The sequence below is a fragment of the Ochotona curzoniae genome, unplaced genomic scaffold (assembly GCF_017591425.1).
Source record: "Ochotona curzoniae isolate NIBS_2020 unplaced genomic scaffold, NIBS_Ocur_1.0 scaffold_3835, whole genome shotgun sequence".
Lineage (NCBI taxonomy): Eukaryota > Metazoa > Chordata > Mammalia > Lagomorpha > Ochotonidae > Ochotona > Ochotona curzoniae.
The window spans coordinates 19,648,473-19,666,825 of NW_024467114.1; the positions used below are offsets into that span (position 1 = coordinate 19,648,473).

The 18,353-nt window shown below is 41.7% G+C and overlaps 1 protein-coding gene across 3 annotated transcripts in view; it reads left to right on the forward strand.

Moving 5' to 3' along the window:
- ELMO1 (engulfment and cell motility 1) overlaps nucleotides 1–18,353 on the forward strand; it is a 489,334-nt gene that overhangs the window by 327,163 nt on the left and 143,818 nt on the right. For all 3 annotated transcript variants that reach the window (XM_040964657.1, XM_040964658.1, XM_040964659.1), the window contains one exon: nucleotides 15,443–15,579. In XM_040964657.1, the coding sequence (XP_040820591.1) occupies nucleotides 15,443–15,579 (137 nt within the window). The remainder of the gene's footprint in view (nucleotides 1–15,442; nucleotides 15,580–18,353) is intronic.

Here is an 18,353-nt window from a genome sequence, read left to right on the forward strand (position 1 = left end):
TTGTATACATGTATGAAGAGAAAGGACATAGCCAAGTCTCAGCAGTCATAAATTCATATTGAGGGGCCAGCATTGTGGCGTGGCAGGCAATGAGTTGAGTACCTGAATGCCCCATTTCTAATGCAGCTCCCTCCTAGTGGCATGAGAAAAGCAGTGAGAAACAGTCCAGGAGGTATTTGGGACTCTATACGCACAATAGCCTGGTGGCTAAGGTCCTTGCCTTGCATGCGCAAGAATCCCATATAGGCACCAGTTTGTGTCACGGTAGCCCTGCTTCCCATCCAACTCCCTGTTTGTGGCCTGGGAAAGCAGTTGAAGACGGCACAAAGCCTTGAGACCCTGTACCTACATGAGAGGCCTGGAAGAAGCTCCTAGCTCCAGGTTTCAGATTGGCTCAGCTCCGGCCATTGTGGCCACCTGGGGAATCAATCAGCAAACAGAAGATCTTCCTCTCTGTCTCTCTTCCTCTAAATATCTGACTTTCCAATAAAAATAAATAAATCTTTAAAAACATCATAGCAGTTGGGCCCGGCGCGGTGGCGCAAGTGGTTAAAGGTCCTCGCCTTGCACCCCCGGGATCCCATATGGGCGCCGGTTCTAATCCCGGCAGCCCCGCTTCCCTTCCAGCTCCCTGCCTGTGGCCTGGGAAAGCAGTCGAGGACGGCCCAAAGCTTTGGGAACCTGCACCCGCGTGGGAGACCCGGAAGAGGCTCCTGGCTTCGGATCGGCATAGTATCGGCCCGTTGCGCTCACTTAGGGAGTGAATCATCGGACGGAAGATCTTCTTCTCTGTCTCTCCTCTCTGTATATCCGCCTTTCCAATAAAAAAATAATAATAATAAAAATAAATCTTTAAAAAAAAAAACATCATAGCAGTTAAAAAAAAGAGTTTGACATCTTTTTTTTTAAGATTTTATTTATTGGAAAGTCAGGTAATCAGAGAGGAGGAGAGACAGGAAGATCTTCCGACCGAGGACTCACTCCCCAAGTGAGTGCAATGGGCCAATGCTATGCTGATCCGAAGCCAGGAGCCAGGAACTTCCTCTGAGTCTGCCACACGGTGCAGGATCCCAAGGCTTTGGTTCGTCCTCAACTGCTTTCCCAGACCTCAAGCAGGGAGCTGGATGGGAAGTGGAGCTGCCGGGATTAGAACTGGTGTCCATATGGGATCCCGAGGCATGTTCAAGGTGAGGACTTTAGCCACTAGGCCACACCACCGGTCCCAGAGTTTGGCTTCTTGAGAGCTCAGGGTTAACATGTAGGCTGTGTTTCCCCTGAAAATTTTTATAGACCTTTTTAAAAGTTTTACTTACTGTATTATTTGATAATGCAGTTGCATAGGCTCTGGAAGTTCTTGATGTAATCCTATTTGCTAATTTTGGCTTTGACTGCCTTTGTTTTTGGTGACTTTTCAAAGAAGTCTTTCCCAATTCCTCTATCTTGGAGAGTGCTTCCTGTGTTTTGCTCTAATAGTTTGATGGTTTCTGGGTGCATGTTTAGATCCTTTATCAATTTAGACCTGATTTTTGTATGAGGTTACAGGCAGGGGTCTTGCTGCTAACTTCTGTGCGCTGCTATCCGGTTGTCCCAGCAGCATTTGTTGAAGACACAAGGCTTTTCTCATGGATTATTTTCAGTTCTCTTGTCGAAGATTAATTGGCTGTACCTGCGTGGGCTCACTTTTTGGGTTTCTATTCTGTTCCATTGCCTTCCTGATTCCTGTACCATACCAGACTGTTTTGATGACCACTGCCCTGTTGTGTGTCTTGAGGTTTGGAATTGTGATTCTTCTAGCTTGATTTTTTATTCTTCAGGGTAGCTTTTGCTATTTGTGGTCTCTTGTGTTTCCAAATGAATTTCTGTATCATGTTTTCTGTTTCTGAGAAGAATGTTGTTGGGATTTTGATTGGGATCACATTGAATCTGTGTATTGCTTTAGTAATGTGGACATTTTGATGATGTTGAGTCTGCCAGTTCAGGAGCATGATAGGTTTCTCCATCTTTTAATGTCTTCTTCTATTTCTTTTTAAAATGTTTTTTAATTTTCATTATAGTGGCCTTCCACACCTTTTGTTCAGTTAATTCCAAGGTATTTGAGAATCATCTCTGCAATTTCTTTCTCAGCAATGGAGGGATTTGTGTATACTAGTGCCATTGATTTATGGTCATTAATTTTGTATCCTGCTACCCTACCAAATTCTCTCATGAGTTCTAATAGTCTCTTGATTGAATCTTTTGGTTATCCTATGTAGAGAATCATGTCATCTGCAAACAGGGATAATGTTAATTCCTCAGTTTCAATTTGAATTCCTTTAGTTTCTTTTTCCTGCTTAATAGCTCTGGCAAGGACTTGCAATACTACATTGAACAGCAGTGGTGAAAGTAGACATCCTTGTGTAGTTTCAGTTCTTAGTAGAAAATGAATGTTAGTAGATTAGTGATGTTCATATAAGATAGCCCAAGTCACTTACACATAAAGCCATAGAAATAAAAACAAGAGAACTCTCTCATTTTAGAGACTTGGGACATTGTTATAAAATGAATGTTGTGGAAAGCATTTTTCAGAGGAAAGAGAAAAAGCAGTTTCATAATACAAAACAAAGAATAGTAAAGCAAAGAATGAAAATGAGTAAGAATTTTAACTTTTATTTAATATAAAAGGAAGACCTGAGAATTTCCATCAGTTTCTCCTTCAGTGAAAGGAGTCTTACTTTGAGTGCTATGCTTTGTTGGGTTTTTTAAGAAAGAATTTATCTAAAATGATCTCTGCTTGGTGAGCATTGAAAGGGTGGTGGTCAGGGAACTTGAGGCCAAACTTCAAAACCTGACTCACTCCTGGGATGTCAGTTTAAGACAGTGCAAAGCATTCTATCTGGAAGCACACCCTAGTGAATGTGTCTTTTTGTTCTCAAATTGCTTTCCCAAGTTGCTATGAAAACACTGCAAAGAAAAGAGTTTGGGATTTTTATTTTTGAGTTTCTCATCATGAAATAAAGAATTGGAAAAAATTTTGCACATTTTTAAAAAGACATCAGAGTGCCTCTAAGTGCATCATGTTACTTCCATGATTTGTTGATGGGAGATTCTGAGCTCTGGGGTAATTACCTGGGCATAATTATGGATCTGTGTGGGTCAATCAGAATGATGGGAGCCCATGGCTCTGGGCAAGTTTGCATTACATGTTCCATAGAGGATGGGACAGCAGTGGAAGTAAGTGCATGAAAGGCTGCAGGGCCCAGGAATGTGCAAGCGCACTGGCTGCAGGTGCATTTGTGCAACGTGTGCTGGCAGAGTGCTTCCCATGCTTGCGTGTTGGCTCTATCCTCCTTTGTCCCTGTGTCACCCCATGCTCAGTTTCTTCGCTGGTGAAGTACAAATAGCACTCTGACCTGTCCCAGAGGAATCATAGGTGCATTAGAGTTCAGTAATTATAGAAAACTGATGCCAATTCTTGGTGTCGTGTGGTAAGCTCTGCGTGACCAGAAAAATCAGCTGTTCCAACTGAGTTGATCTTCTTAATCTTTTCAGGACATTAACTTTGCATTAAAGGAGACAGATTTTGTGTCTTTCCTAGTAAGAACAGGATCTGTTAAACCAATGGACAAACAAAAGGTCCCTGAAATTAAAAATCTGCAAATGGTTACATAATTTTCCAGACATCAGAACAGTGATGGCTCGACAAGAATATGTGAATGTCATTGCTAAACTGGAAGATAGTTCTAGTTTACCAACCCTAAGAATTACATACAGAAAAGCACCTTTATTGCAAAATCGAGTCTTTGTGAAAACAGTGGGGGGAAAAAAACAGAATTAATGTATTTTTGTTTTTTGAAAGGTTTTTTTTTTTTTTTTAGAAAATTACAGTTACCAAGCACTCCAGAAACTGCTGCTGGGATATTGAAAGCCTCCCTTAGAAGGGGAATCCTTCTCTGGGAAGCAGCCAGATCCTAGGAACTCCTCCTGCCTCACACTGATATGGAAACCTGACTCCTCCTCCTCCCTAGTTCCATCACTGTGGGGAAGGTACTGGCCTCCCCTGGCCCTCATCTTCCTCACCTGTACGATAGGAATGCTGATTACAGCTGCAAGAACTTCAAGAACTGCTCTCAAGATTCCATGAGAAAACGTGTTTTAAAGGCCGTTCCCTGTGCGTGGGAATACTTACCTTTCTAGATAGTTTTCAGATTTGCTAGGGCCGATGTTCCTCTGCATCCTGCTTTTTACATCATGTCCTTTTCGAGTTTTTCAGCCGGCTGTTGCTGGTTTGATATCTAATGCCTTATCCTTTAGTTTTCTCTCTCTCTTTTGGAGAAGTCTCGGTCAACTACCTGGATGCGTGGTGACCTTTTCCTAAATTCTAATCCTGATTCCCAGGGCTGTGCTGCTTGGGGCCTGATGTTGGTCGTCATGGGCAAGAATGATCTCTATACAGCTCCCTCACAAATATCCCCACCTGAGCCTAGCTTGGCAGAGCTGGTCTGAATAACCCTCTGGTTCCAGGGACCCTCTAGGGGTTGCAATACTAGGGATTGGTCTCCTTTTTGTTTGTTTGTTTATGAATATAAATCTCTATCCTCTGAAAGCCCACATCAGTGAAAGCTTGATTGTCAGTGGATTATTCCCTTATTCTCTCCCTTATCTCCCTTCATCCCACTCCTTGGGGTTACACACATTGTTGACTCTGTGCTGTGTTCCTGTGCTTCCTTGAAAGGATCTGAATGGGACCCAGTGCCATGCCCAGCATGGGTGTTCTGTAGGGGTGGTGGTAGGGGTGCCCTGAAAGAAACCCTTGGGAGTACTCAGTGTCAGCAATGGATCTACTCGAGTTGGGGGCAGGGACAGGTTACGTCTTTATCTTGGAACCGTGATCTGATTCTTCTTTTGTTTGTGTAATAAATGTGTTTCATGTATAACATTCTTCTCTCTTTTAAGGGAATACAAAAGCTCAGTTTCAGAAGGCTCAGGGAAAGGATAGGCTATTTTAAAACACTGGGCTAAATGGTGCGGGACCTCGTAGGGTATCTATGAAGTCCATTGCAGGAGTGCTGTGTGGTATACAAAAGTGGGAGGAAAGCCCTTGTTCTGTGTGTCAAGCGGCCACAGTGAAAGCTTGGAGAAACAAATGTGTAACAAGCGGCACAAGGAGGGAGTGTAGCTGTGAGTTTATGGGGAGACGTGCAAAGATTGTAAGGGACACAGAAATGAACCTGTCTCTTGCAGGCTCCTCATTGGCGAGGAATCCAGATGTGTGAAGGGGGTGAGTGGTCTGGGGGCACACAGAGGAGGAGAAGGTCCAAAGGTGCAACATGTGTATCAAAGGACAGACCCTGGGAGACAGCTCCATGGGTCCCTTAAGGAGGAAAAGCAAGAGCCAAGCATGTGGGGATGCAATGAGGGCATTGGCTGGATAACAGAAGCTATGACTGAGTGTCGAATCCACTCATTAGAATGGTAAGTGGTCCTGGCCCGTGCTCACAGCTTGCAGAGGACTGACTACCTTGTTAGCACATGTCCCTGCCATCCTCAGGGCTGCAGGTGGGCACTGTAAGGTGACTATGCACAGAGGGGACATACACAGAGCCTTGACAACAAGGAAAAATGTGTGCTGAATGTGCCTCCAAGGGTTCTACTACCTTGACTTAGCATTGATGCAATTCAGGATGACTTATTTTGAGCAGATTTTTTGCCAGTTCCCCTGGATGTAGCTAATACCCTAAGCCTCAGGTCAGCGAGGCACATCCCAGCTGCCCCTTAATCTGTCTCTATCCTAGCCTCATCCTCGAGTGCCCATTCCACGTGATTGGACACAGACAATTATTTATATCCATGCTAATTCCCCATATGACAGTCTGTCACTAAGCCACTTCTCAGAAAAATCTTCCTCCTAATGTTTCAACAAGGACAAGCAGAAATCACTTCTTAAAAAAAAGTTTTTGCACCTAAAGACACTTACTTTATCACTTCACTATTCTGTGAACTTTTTAAAATACCCTTGTGTATAAGATTGTATATAATTTTTGTAATAAATGTAATAGCCATATTGTATTTCTCTGAATAATCATGTGATTTATAACAATATAATGAATTTCATGTATAATAAATGTAACATATATATGTGGCATAGATATATATGTGAGACTTAATATGTACCTAAGTTATTCAAGATTCTGCCATCTGCAAGTTGGAGACACAGGAAAGCTGACACTGTCATTTCCTCCCACCCCTAAATCTGAGAACAAGGGGGGCTGATGGCAAATGTCCCAGCCAAGTTCAAGGGTGAACAAGATAAGATGTCCCAGCTCAAACAGGGAGACAGGAAAATAAAGGGCAACTTGTTCCTGCTTTTGCTCTATTCAGGCCCTCTATGAACCAGACCATGCCCTTCCTCACTGGGGAGAGCCATCCATTAAATCTCCTGATTCCATACTCACCTCACCCAGAGCTACCATCATGGACCAGCCTTGGGCCCTTATGTCAGAAGGTGACACATGGAGTGAGTCCTCATACCTCCCTGTACAGCAGGGCGCCATCCCTTCTGCATTTATTGAGTGCTTAACTATGCACCATGCTCCATGCTAAGGGTTTTATGGGAGTTCTCTTACTGTATCTTCACTCACTTCTGTGTGATATGAGTTATTGTTCTTCTCATCATAATAAGAGAGGCTCAGAGACATTCAAAAATTTGGTTGCGAACACACAGCTAAGTTGCTAAGAAAAGATTCCAACTCAAGTCTTCTTACTGCCAGCACACACATTGCTAATGGCTTTGTGCTAAGGTTTTTACGTGGTATACCCCTCATCCTTAATAATAAAATATGAATGAATAAAACTCCAGATTAATGAGAATCATCCAGTTACCTGCATTTTAATTCCATTAAAATGGGGAAAAAAATTAAGAGTACAAAAGGAAAAGGAAAGTCGTCACATTATCACATTCCTAATTAAACTTTTTTTAAGGTTGTCCACTGCAGGCGGAATGCAGTCTCCCCATTGTAGTTGAAAAAGCATTGTATCATTTAATGCCCACCTGCTTCCTCAGTGTCATTGCTTACCCAATCTGTCTTTGCTCATGAGCTCAAGGCCACGGAGTAAATAACAATAAAAAGATCCAAACCATGATTGACTCCAGGCTGTTAGTGACTCTTAGTCCTCTTACTGGATAGGTGGGTGGATGGATCGACAGATGGACTTGCAGATGGATAGAGGGACTGATGCGTGGATGTTCACAGACACAAGGGGACACCAGGATCTATAAAGGGATGGAGAAGGTTAAGGAGATAAGAAAGGATGTAGATCAGTAAAAAAAAAAAAAAATACATAGACATTTGTTGCAGTTCACACAACCAGTTTTCACGGGGTTCTGTAGTACTCTTCAGTATGATTTGGAATGCAGATCACTAAAGAAAACCCCCACACATAGTGTTTTAGTTTTTTTCAAGATTTATTTATTTTTGATTGGAAAGGTAGATTTACAGAGAGAATGTGAGATGGGGAGAAAAATCTTCATCTGCTGGTTCACTCCCCTAGTGGCCATAGTGGCTAGAGCTGAACCGATCTGAAGCCAGGAGATTCCTCTGGGTCCCAAGGCTTTGAGCCGTCCTCAACTGCTTTTTCCAGGCCACAGGCAAGATTCTAGATGGGAAGTGGGGCATCCAGGATATGAATTAGCACCCATATGGGATCCCGGGGGCGTAAGGCAAGGAGTTAGCCACCAAGCCATCATGTTGGGCCCCCACACGTACTTTTTACTCACCCAAAAATGAAATCAAATTGAATCCAGGTATGTCAGGTTACCACTTACACTTTCATACACTTACTCGATACAGAGTCACCTCATTTTTTATGTCTCACAGTGAGACTTGGGATACACTCAGAGTTATCATTGGCAATAGAGTGAATTAGGCAGTCATAATGATGTAGATACAAACACAATTGTTCCAGTATAAGATACTAAAAAGTCTTTCACTACAGCGTCTCTTTAAATTTAAACCATTGACTGTGTATGTGGGACTTTTCGGGCTGCCTAATTTTTTTCTCATTATTCTGTTTTCCCATTTGTGTACCCAAATCATGCACTCTTAATTGATATAGTTTTGTAATAGGTCTTTATATTTGATAGTGTTGAGTGCTTTGTTATTTGCTAATAATTGCTATTAAAACTGGTAGCAACTGACATTTGTTGAATGCTTATTCTATTTCAGTTAATAGATGAATGTTTTGCATTTAATCCTAATAACCTGAGGAGATGTAAGGCATTGCATGTTGTTTTATTTTTTTGTTTTGTTTTGTTTTGCTTTCCTTTGTTTGTTTTGAGTGAGGAAATGGAGGTCCAGAAGGTTTGTAAGCTGGTCAGGTCACATTGCTGTCAGGTAGATATACCAAGAGTTGTCCCTGGGCCCAGCCTGTGTGCATAACCTTTGCTCTTTGATTAGCATTCACAATGTGCCTGGGACATGACCTCAGATCGTGTTTGCTAAATTGGCTGAATTTTGTGCTACAAGTCTTGATTTCCAGCCTTGACTGTAGTGAGTAGGTTTCTTTTCCCCTTCTCTGCATGCTCTTTTTTAAAAAAGCCATTAGAAATGAAACATTGGATTAGCTACTGTGTCTTCAGTGTGGATTTGTACTGTTTTTAGTCATAATAGATATAAAAGACTATGCAGTGTTTGATTAAGCCGAACTTCAGCAGCTGGCATGAGCTGAAAAGGTTTTAAACCTCTGATCCCAAGCTCTGAAATAACCGGGGTGGCAAGTTCGAGATGGGCTGAACTTGGAGTTCTTTGCCCTTGCTACCCTCTCTTTACCTCTTCTACCCACAAAAGGTTCTGAACTTTCAGCCTCTTCCCACACAGAACCGCCCTCCGCAATCTAGATGTTAAGGAATGCCAGTTCTAAAAATTGAAAACACTAGGTTTTCTGAGTTGAGCAATATAATTTTTCTGCAAAGGTATAAATATAGATTTGCCCCTAAGGATTCAAATATGTTGTACAAACTGACACTAAAGCTGTGTTATAGAGACTATTATATCCAGATGTGAACATACAATGCAGTAAGCACCTCCGGTTTCAAATCAAAGATGGACTCCCAATGGAACTGGTACATATATCTTGACAATAGGATGCTGGATTCTCTGCCACTGTGCGTACCTACAATGTCAGGTTACCCTTCAATAGCAGAGTGATAGACTTATGACTGATTATGAGGGACTATACTATTGAAATGATAAAGGGGAAACTGGGGGGGGGGAGTTTAAGAGGGGGAAAGGGAAACCCCAGAACCTATGGAACAGTATCACAAAAAGAATAAAATAAATAGAGCTGAAAAAAATGAAGTTTAGTTAAAAAAAAGACTGCAAATAGTACTCATTTGCATTTCTGCTGTCAACAGCTACTAAGCTTTTAAGACTGTTCCTTTCCTGAGTAAATTTTATAACAGATTTTCCTTTGTGTTAGACCTGTTTATCTCTCTTTCGAAGTTCATCATTTCCAAAGGTGATGCTGGTGAAACAGTTCCTACTGTCATAATAAAAGCATTCCAGTTTGACCAGTGTTTCCCAGATCTGCTTCCTGCCAGTAATTTATAAGTAGCCTCAAAGTTCCTTTCAGTATAACATTGACCATCCAAAGAAGGGAACAGAACATTTCAGCATCTTGAAAATTGTGTGACTTCAAAAATTCTCATGAGAGGACAAAAATGCTGCCTACATTCGCCTGCGTCCTGTTATCATTGTTATGTAATGATCTGTATTAGGTGGTACTGTAGTTTGAAAGTGTGTAAAAATAACAATTTTCTTATGGAACAAAGACTAAATTCCAGCTCTTCCAACATTTACTAAGCCCATCAAATGCCACTCTGATGCTTTAATGGCCTAATGGAATGTATAGGTTTCCTAGCTGTGAAAGAATAGTACTTAAGGAAGTAAAAGTTCAGTGCAGGTATAACCTCCAGGTTTTTTTGTAATTGTTGATGAGCATTAAGGTGTTGAGAACACATTGCACATGTTTTGGTGTGTGTGCAAAAGTTTGAATTGCAAATATAACAGGAACTTTAGAAATCAATTAGTTCATCTCATTTATAAGAAATGTAAGCATCCTAGATTATCTTAACCACATGGGGCAGTTCAAGAATCTGTTTCTATACTTATTTTCCTTTTTTTTGAGATTTATTTTTATTGGAAAGATAGATCTACAGAGAAAAGGAAAGACAGAAAGATCTTGATCTGCTGGTTCATTCCTTAAATGGTTGTAATAGCTGGATCTGAGCTGATCTGAAGCCAGGAGCTTCTTCGAGATCTCCAGTAGTTGCAGGGTCCTAAGGTTTTGGGCCATCCTCCACTGCTTTCACAGGCCACAAGCAGGGAGCTGAATGGGAAGTGAAGCAGCCAAGACACAAACTGGTGCCCACGTGGGATGCCGGTACTTGCAAGTGGAGGATTACCCAGTTGAAGCATTATGCCAGTCCCCTTGTTTTCCATTACTTATTTGCTATGTGGCAGTAGCCCTTGTTATCTGAGACCCCAGAGACGTTCTGTTTTGTCCAGTGAAAAATAGAAACAGACCCATTTTGACAGGTAGAATGTTATCTAAGTACGTAGTGTTCTTACTGTTTTAGAAAACGCACAAGAAAGCGGCATTTGCGCTGGTAGTTAAGATAGAGCGTAGCTGTCTGTATCCTATATTGAAATGCTTCCTACTAATGCAGACACTCAGTTTAATGACTTGACTATTTACCTTCTTGCAACCCACATGGAAGACTAAGTTGAGTTCCGGTCTCTAGGCTTTGGCCTGATGAAGCTACAGACACTGTGGACATTTCAGGAGTGAACTGGTGGATAGGAAATCTCTGTATCTCTACCTTTCAAGTAAAAACATTGTATTTACAAAATTAAAAACAGGTACTTGGCACCTCTTGCAAGATTCTGCTTGGGGTCCCTGCATCCTGCTGAGCACACTCTAGGGGCCAGCAGGTGATACCTCCAGTGGTTGGGTCCCAGCGGCCCTGAGGGAGACCTATATTGAGCTTGCAGCTCCTGACTTTGACCTGGCCCAGCCCTGGCTGCTGGGAGCATTGGAGGAGGGGAACAGCAGATGACTTCTCTCTCTCTCTGGATCTTTCCTTACTGAATAAAAATATGAAATGTTTATAAAAATCGTATAAATATACTTCAAAAATGTATGGGAAATGAAAGCAAAAATGTTTATTTTTATGCAAAAAATTGCAATTCGTGCATATGATAGGTCTTCAACAAGATAATAGAAAATGCATACCATGAACACAAGTATGTGTGGATTTAAAAATTTTTGCCTCAAAATAAACTTCTCTTTGAATTGCATTTTTCCTTGAACTTTTGTAATGCCCTCAGATATCTATACATTCTAGCTGCTTTGAAAGCCAGCCTACTTAATTAGGTGTCAGCAAATTAGTAGAATCTGTTGTATCTTCAGCCCTGAAAATATCTTAATGTTCCATACTTGAAAGACCATTGAATTAATTCTTTTTCCTACAGCAGAATCTCAATGTGTTAAAAATAGTATGCTTGAAAACAATTTGGTTTTTAAAATGTCTTACTATTTTTATCTCATTGAAAGCTTCTCTCTAAATTTCATTTATGAAATCATTGCCTGCTAATTCAATTCTTTTATGCTCAGTAACTATCGATGCTTTCCTTAGCAAACAGTGCTGAGCTTCATTCTCCATGTTTTTCTTTATTTAAACCTAACGGACCGGTACTTGAGATTCAGGTTGTTTCTGTCAGCTGATACATGCTTATACTTTATATGTGTAGCCAAGGACCTGATCCGCTTGCTATAAAGAACATGATAATCCTGTTGGGCCACACTTTGCTTCAGCTTCACTATTCCCATTGAATTTGCACCATGAGCTGATGAAGTTTGTAATCTTGTTGCCCCCAGTTTACAGAAGAGAAGAGTGAGGCAATGGATAGGGAAGAGGCTTTTGCATTTGACTCAGCTGGTGCGTTGTGGAACCATGATTCAAATCCCAGCAGCCTAATTTCCAGCATCTTTGTGACCTTGAACTCCCTAATGAACTCTGAGGCAACCCATTTTGCATTTTGTGGCAGCTCTTACCTACAATATGTAAAGAGCAAACAGATCAGAACACCTGTTCTTTTTGCCCAATAACAGTGACGCCTGAATAATTCTGTGTTGCAAGTTTTAGAGGAACGTTATTACTTAGTGCTCTGTTCTTGCCTGTAGAATGAACACATCCTGAAAGCATGGGGCTATATCTCTCAGCTATATAAACATTTTTTCATAGTTTCTAATGTAACATGCAAGAGCCAGTTGGTAATTGATTTGATGTTTGCCCAATCCTGAAGAGGAGTCTTAGGGAAGCCTAGGATGGGGACAGCCAACTACTCAGTGTCAGATTGGAAACATTGTGGAGATGGAGTGTTGGACTGAATCCCAGCCCTGACGCTACTATCAGTTCCTTAGCTTCTCTGTTCCTCATTGTTCTGCTCTGTTAAATAAGAATAATAATGGTACCTTTGTCATTAATGTAAGTTCAGACAGCTCAGAAAAGGAAGGTTCTGAGCAAATGTCTCAGTACATATTATTCAGTATATATACTGTGGGTGTATGTATATGTTTGTATGTGTGTGTGTGTGTGTGTGTGTGTAGAATGCTGTCTTTATTCCTGGTTTTCTATGACCTTAAATCTTCCTCAGCATGTGTTCTCTTATTCTGTCTCTATCCGTGCACTTGCTTGAGTTTAACCTTTCATATTAATCACCTTGTCTGTCTCACGGGTAGCAGAAAACCCATGAAAAGTGACTTAAACAAATTCTATTCAAAGAATGATGGCTCCACTGTGTCATCAGCATCCCTCCAAATGCCTGGGAGCCCTCATGTTTTTTTCTGACACATGTGGAATCCGGTTAACACTCCTCTGCTCCAAAATTGAACAAATAGGAAGCAGGAAGGCAGAAACAGAAGGGAGACAAGAGAGCCAAGTATTTTCCTTCATAAAGTCTTTACCTGAAAACTTCCCTGTGATGTCCACCTACCAATCATAGAGAGTTGAACAAGTGACCATGTGACTTCTCTCAGTTATAAGAAACATTACAGATTATATGTTATTTTAAAAGCAGGGAGTGTTGTTTTCATGAGCGGAATTGAGGTTCTGTTGTCATGGAACCCAACTTGTAAATCTCTTAAAATAAACCAAACAAATGTATTCAGTGTCCCCTGCCTGTTCCTAACTACATGGGGACAGTTGATATGTTATGGAAGTTAAACTTATCTGGAAGGTCACGAGAGTTAGTTCAGTAGAAGCTGGGAGCCAAGGATACTTGAGTACCCCAGAGAGCTGTTGTATAGTTTACCCTTGTCCCATCAAAGGATTGCAACCCTGGTGAGTTGAATACAATTCCAATTGGGCCACTAACTCTAGAGGTTAGGCAGAGAAGTCTGACTCTTGGCATACCTTCAACATAATAGTTAATAGTTAAAGCTGTGCCCCCATAAGATTTTACTTCATAAATGACTCTTGTGTGTGGAGAGGTGGTTATTTCAGACCTGTGGTGGCGAATGTACAGTGGAGGTAGAATTGAAGAAGACACTGGTTGAAGAAGTGGAGTGCAGAGCAATAATGAACTAAGAGCCAAGTACCTTCAAGTGCATCCTAACGTTGTCCCTTGGAAACAGTAACACCTTAGACAGGTCACATAACCTTTCTCAATCTCTTGTTTCTGGCCTTTTTTTTTTTTACACTTTTTTGAAAAAAGGAGTTAGTAACATCTTCATGCACATGTTGTAATAAGCGTCCTTAATGCGGGAAGTCCTGTGCCTGGCATTTGACTGATGGTGGGGCAATGCTGGCTTTGGTGCTTTTATTGCACAGCCAGGTTTCATCAGTCAGCAGGTGCTCCTCAGCAGATACTAACTCTGCCATTACTGTGAGCCCTATTGGACTGCTGGTCATGATCTGCATTTTTGTTGAAGAAAGAGCTTGGTACATGTAGGAGTATGGGTGGAGAAATTAATTTTTCGAAGCAGCAACCACAAGGAAATGCCCTGAGCTCTTGATGTCAGTGGCAGCAGGAAGCCTGCCGTGTCAGCTAAACTGTAGGTTTCTAATGCTCACTCGAGGCCACCTTGAAAAAGCTCACAATGGCAGGCTTCATTTCTCCAAGTTTCACCTTCCTCATATATAAAATGAGGATGTGCATAATGCCTCCCTCCAAGGGCTGTTGCAATGATGATGCCTAGAGAGCCCCTGGTGCATAGTAGAGATCCAACAAATGCTGCCTATAATGAGAGATGTCGTTTCCCACCCCCTGCACCCAAGCAACAGTGGGACTTTCAGGTCTTAGTTATGTCTGGCTGTGTCAGCTCCAGCAATCCCATAAAAGCTTGAACTAGAGCATAAAGTACACATGTAATCATACCAGGTCCCCAAACGACCCTGTGATAATGTGATTAATAATGAGTTCTTAGATGGTAATAGTGTTTTTAGGTGCTTCTACAGAGTTGTAAATTTCACTGGCTTCAGTTCTTATGAAAGTGAGGCTGACAGCTTATTGCCCAAAGAGCAAACAGCACAATCTGCTTATGTTGATGTTCTAAGTTCCTTAAAGAGCCTGGTGTCTCAGGTCAGAACTTCACTTTTGTTGTCTCTTGGCCAGGAGACAGGCTGGGATGGAGTATACATATTCTTGGTTATAATTGCTGAGATGTAAGAATGTTTGACTAAGAATAGGGGAAAACCTCAGCATAACTCATGTTCCTGGAAAACTGTCCTCAGGAAGAGAAGTGACTAAACTTACAGCCCAAAGCATTGTGTCTGACCAAAGAAAGATTGCAACAGGCCCATTTAACATTAATCTTCCCTAATTTCATGGTTTTGTCCAGGACTGGACCAGGGGCCAATTGGATTGCTTTGACCTCCAGCCATCTGTGCCTGAGAACATAAAGCAAATGGCCAATGGCATCAGATGGTTAATGATCTCAGATGTCCCCTGCTTACTGCTGGAAAAAAGAAAAGAGCCCCCTGGAGAAATAATCATGGATGCTATTCTGAGTGGTGCAATTATTAGTATATATTCAAGAAAGCCATATTCTTTCAGTTATTCTGTTAAGAAAGGGAACGTGGAGAGGGAGGGGGGAGCTGTGCCAACAAGGCAGTGCAAAAAAAGTCTCTATAAGGTCAAAAAGATAGGTATCAGGATTCTATTCAGTGGCCATGGAACAAAATCATTATGAGGGTCTTGTTTGGGTTGGGTCAGGTTTGCTCTGGCAGAATGTTTGCCTAAGGGTGAGTCAGACCTTCTGACCTTAAGCTTGTGAATTGTATTAAACCATTCCCTGGGTGTTTTTTTGTCATAGCTGCAGATGTCTCCTACTGACCTTCCTGTGGTTGTGTCCTCCATTTGCCAGTTGTAAAGTTTGTCTCTTATTTGCCTTCTCTTTCCTCCAGCTAGTGAGACATGCAACGACTTCCATCCAATGTTTTTCACCCACGACAGATCTTTCGAGGAATTTTTCTGCATCTGTATCCAGCTTCTGAACAAAACATGGAAGGAAATGAGGGCAACTTCTGAAGACTTCAACAAGGTAGGGTCTTAGAGATCTGAGATGGAGACAAGAGCATCTTGTGTCATGAAAAGTGCATCATCCACTTTCTTGCATGTTGGGGGAATGAGGAAGACTATAGTTTTAGGTTGTTTTAAGAGTTGGGAAAGATATACCTATGTGGACATGAACCTGTTAGTGCTGGGGTTATCTCTCTAGAGATAATCAGCTGTGTTGCTTCTGACTAAGCAGAGTCCCTTTTAGGGGAAGTGTTGAGGTGAACTTCCATTTTTCATGGCATTCATTTGGGTCTTCTCAATAATATAAGGTCTGTTGGGGGAAGGTGCCTTCTGTCCACCTAAGAGAAGGAACTAAGTAAATTGTATGTAGAGTAAGCATTTGATTCTTTGAGCTGAGGCATCTTTTGGCTTTCCAGTTAGTACTTTGCCCTGCAAGTGTGAGACTTTATTTCCATTTATGCTTGAATGTTGAGATAGAAAAGTGTTGACTGACTCCAAGAAAACAGAAACACTGTCCATGATTTTCGTGATAAGTAAAATCTTTATACTTCACCAAGGCTAGTAACAACTGGTTTTATGGTTAGTATGGGTGTATTTTGACCTTTCACCATCATGATGTGCTTCTATATAACCCTGAGTGTGGCTGGCCCATCACCCATGCTCATTCACCTGGTGCCAAGGATGTAATTATTAAGAATCTAGGCTCAAAGTCATATGTGGGACCTTCATGAAATCCTGCATCATGTGTCATTGAATAACTGGGGCTCCAGCTACACTTCCTTGTTCCCCTCTCTCAATTCATACCTCACACTTTTTCCTGCAGTATTTCTGAATTGTAGCATCTTGAACCAATACTAGTTTGGGGGAAGAAAAAAGGAAATGCAGGAAATGGATGTACCTGGTCTTTAAACAGATTCTAACCTGACCAGCTTCCCCAGCCTGGTGCTGTCAGCTGCTGTTAAGGCAGACAGATCATTCCTTGAGTTGCTTATCTTCTCTTTGTATCTTGGGTCATCTAGTGAATCCGTAGAAATAGACCCCAGCATTGCCCTGCTGTGGACCACACTGAGATCTGGAAGCCACAATCTAGAACTAAACTTGCTGTGCCTGCAGTGAGGCTTGAACCCAGGAGGAATCAAGTGCGGGAAGGAAGCCCATTCATGTGATTAGAACTGCCACCTCCCAAGTGCACTTCATTTGATTGTGAGAGATGTTGCAATTCAGGTGCAAATCATCCTTGGGAGAGAGGGAAGGAGGAGCTGGCTGGCCTTTGTACTATTAAATCAAAAGGAAGAGGAGAGCTAAATCAGTAGTCTTTCAAAGTGGCCATGGCAACTCTGCACTTACCAGTGCCACTCTTCCCACCCTGCACTGGGAGTGCCATCCTGTCCACAGCCCTGTGTGCCAGCACACCTGCTCCTGTAGGAGAGCTGCCTCACTGATTACCATGTATTATGTCACTGGTCAAGAATAGAAACTAGTTATGAATCAGTCATTGATAGGAAAAACAAGGAGTTTTAATATTCTTAACTAAATATTTTTACTGTTTGCCTTTTCTGCTTACTTTTGTGACCAAAAAAGCGCATCATATATATGCACTTTTGTCACAAGTGTAATCATTTTCCTGTTGCTGCTCTAACAAACTACCACAAACTTGGCAGCTTAGAGCATCCACACGTACTGTTGCACAGTTTTGGAGTTCAGGGGCCAAAATGGGATTCAGTAGGCTGGACTCAAGGCATGGGAAGAGCCGTGTTTATTCCTGGAGGCATGAGGAAAGAAGCCCATTCAATTTCCTGGTCTTTTCCAGGTTCTATAGGCTCCTGCGTTGCTTAGCTCATATTCTCCTCGTCCACTTTCAAAGCACCAGTCTTGGCCAATGCTCTGTTCCCCTTCTCCTTGATCCTCAACGTTGTAAGGATCCTTATGATTATGTTGGACCACCTGCAGGAACCTTGATAATCTCCCTATCTGGAGAGCAATGGACATCAATCTTAATTCCACCTGCAACCTAAATTCTCCTTTGTTGTTTAATGTTACACATTCGCTGGTTCTGGGGATTGGAACACAGGCATCATTGAGAATGCCATTATTTTGCCCATCACAAGGTGCATTTGATTTGTAACTCTATTGGATTTTTAGGAGTGTAGATCCGTTTAAATTAATGTAATGCCGACAGATAAGTCTTTTGTTTGTTAGCTCTTTGTGCTGCTGAATGTAATCCTGGTCACAAAGTTCCGCTACTGGCTGCTCAAATACAGATATAATTATGTTATTGTTCTTTTATGTCCCTGTTCAGCCTCCACCCGCCTTTCTTAAAGAAGGGACCTGGGCGAGAGCCTGTAGTTCAGTGGGAAGACTGGTTTTCTGATTTTTTCCCCCGCCACCTCCCTATCATCCACTGCGTCCCTTTACCCGATAATAAGTTGAAGAGAGAAGAGCTGAAATTGAAATCACTTTTCTTGTATTAACTTGCTAGCAGATGAGATTGAATTTAAGAACAAATGTAGGTTTGAAATTGCTAGTTGATTTCATATTTTTCTTATTTCCAAATCTGCCCCAAGTTTGAATTCAGAATTATTTTTACATAGCTCATCAAGAGACACATTTCCTTTTGAACTTTCTGGGACAGTGTCTCGGGCTCTCACCACTTTGAACAGGGCATGGTAGGTGAATTCATTCAGCGAGAGACTCTGATCTTTGTAGAAATGGCTCAGTTATCTGTCTTCTTTGTCTTGTCACTGGAGAAACCATGGAGAAGCATTTACCTCCAGTTTAAAATTTGGATTTGTTTGA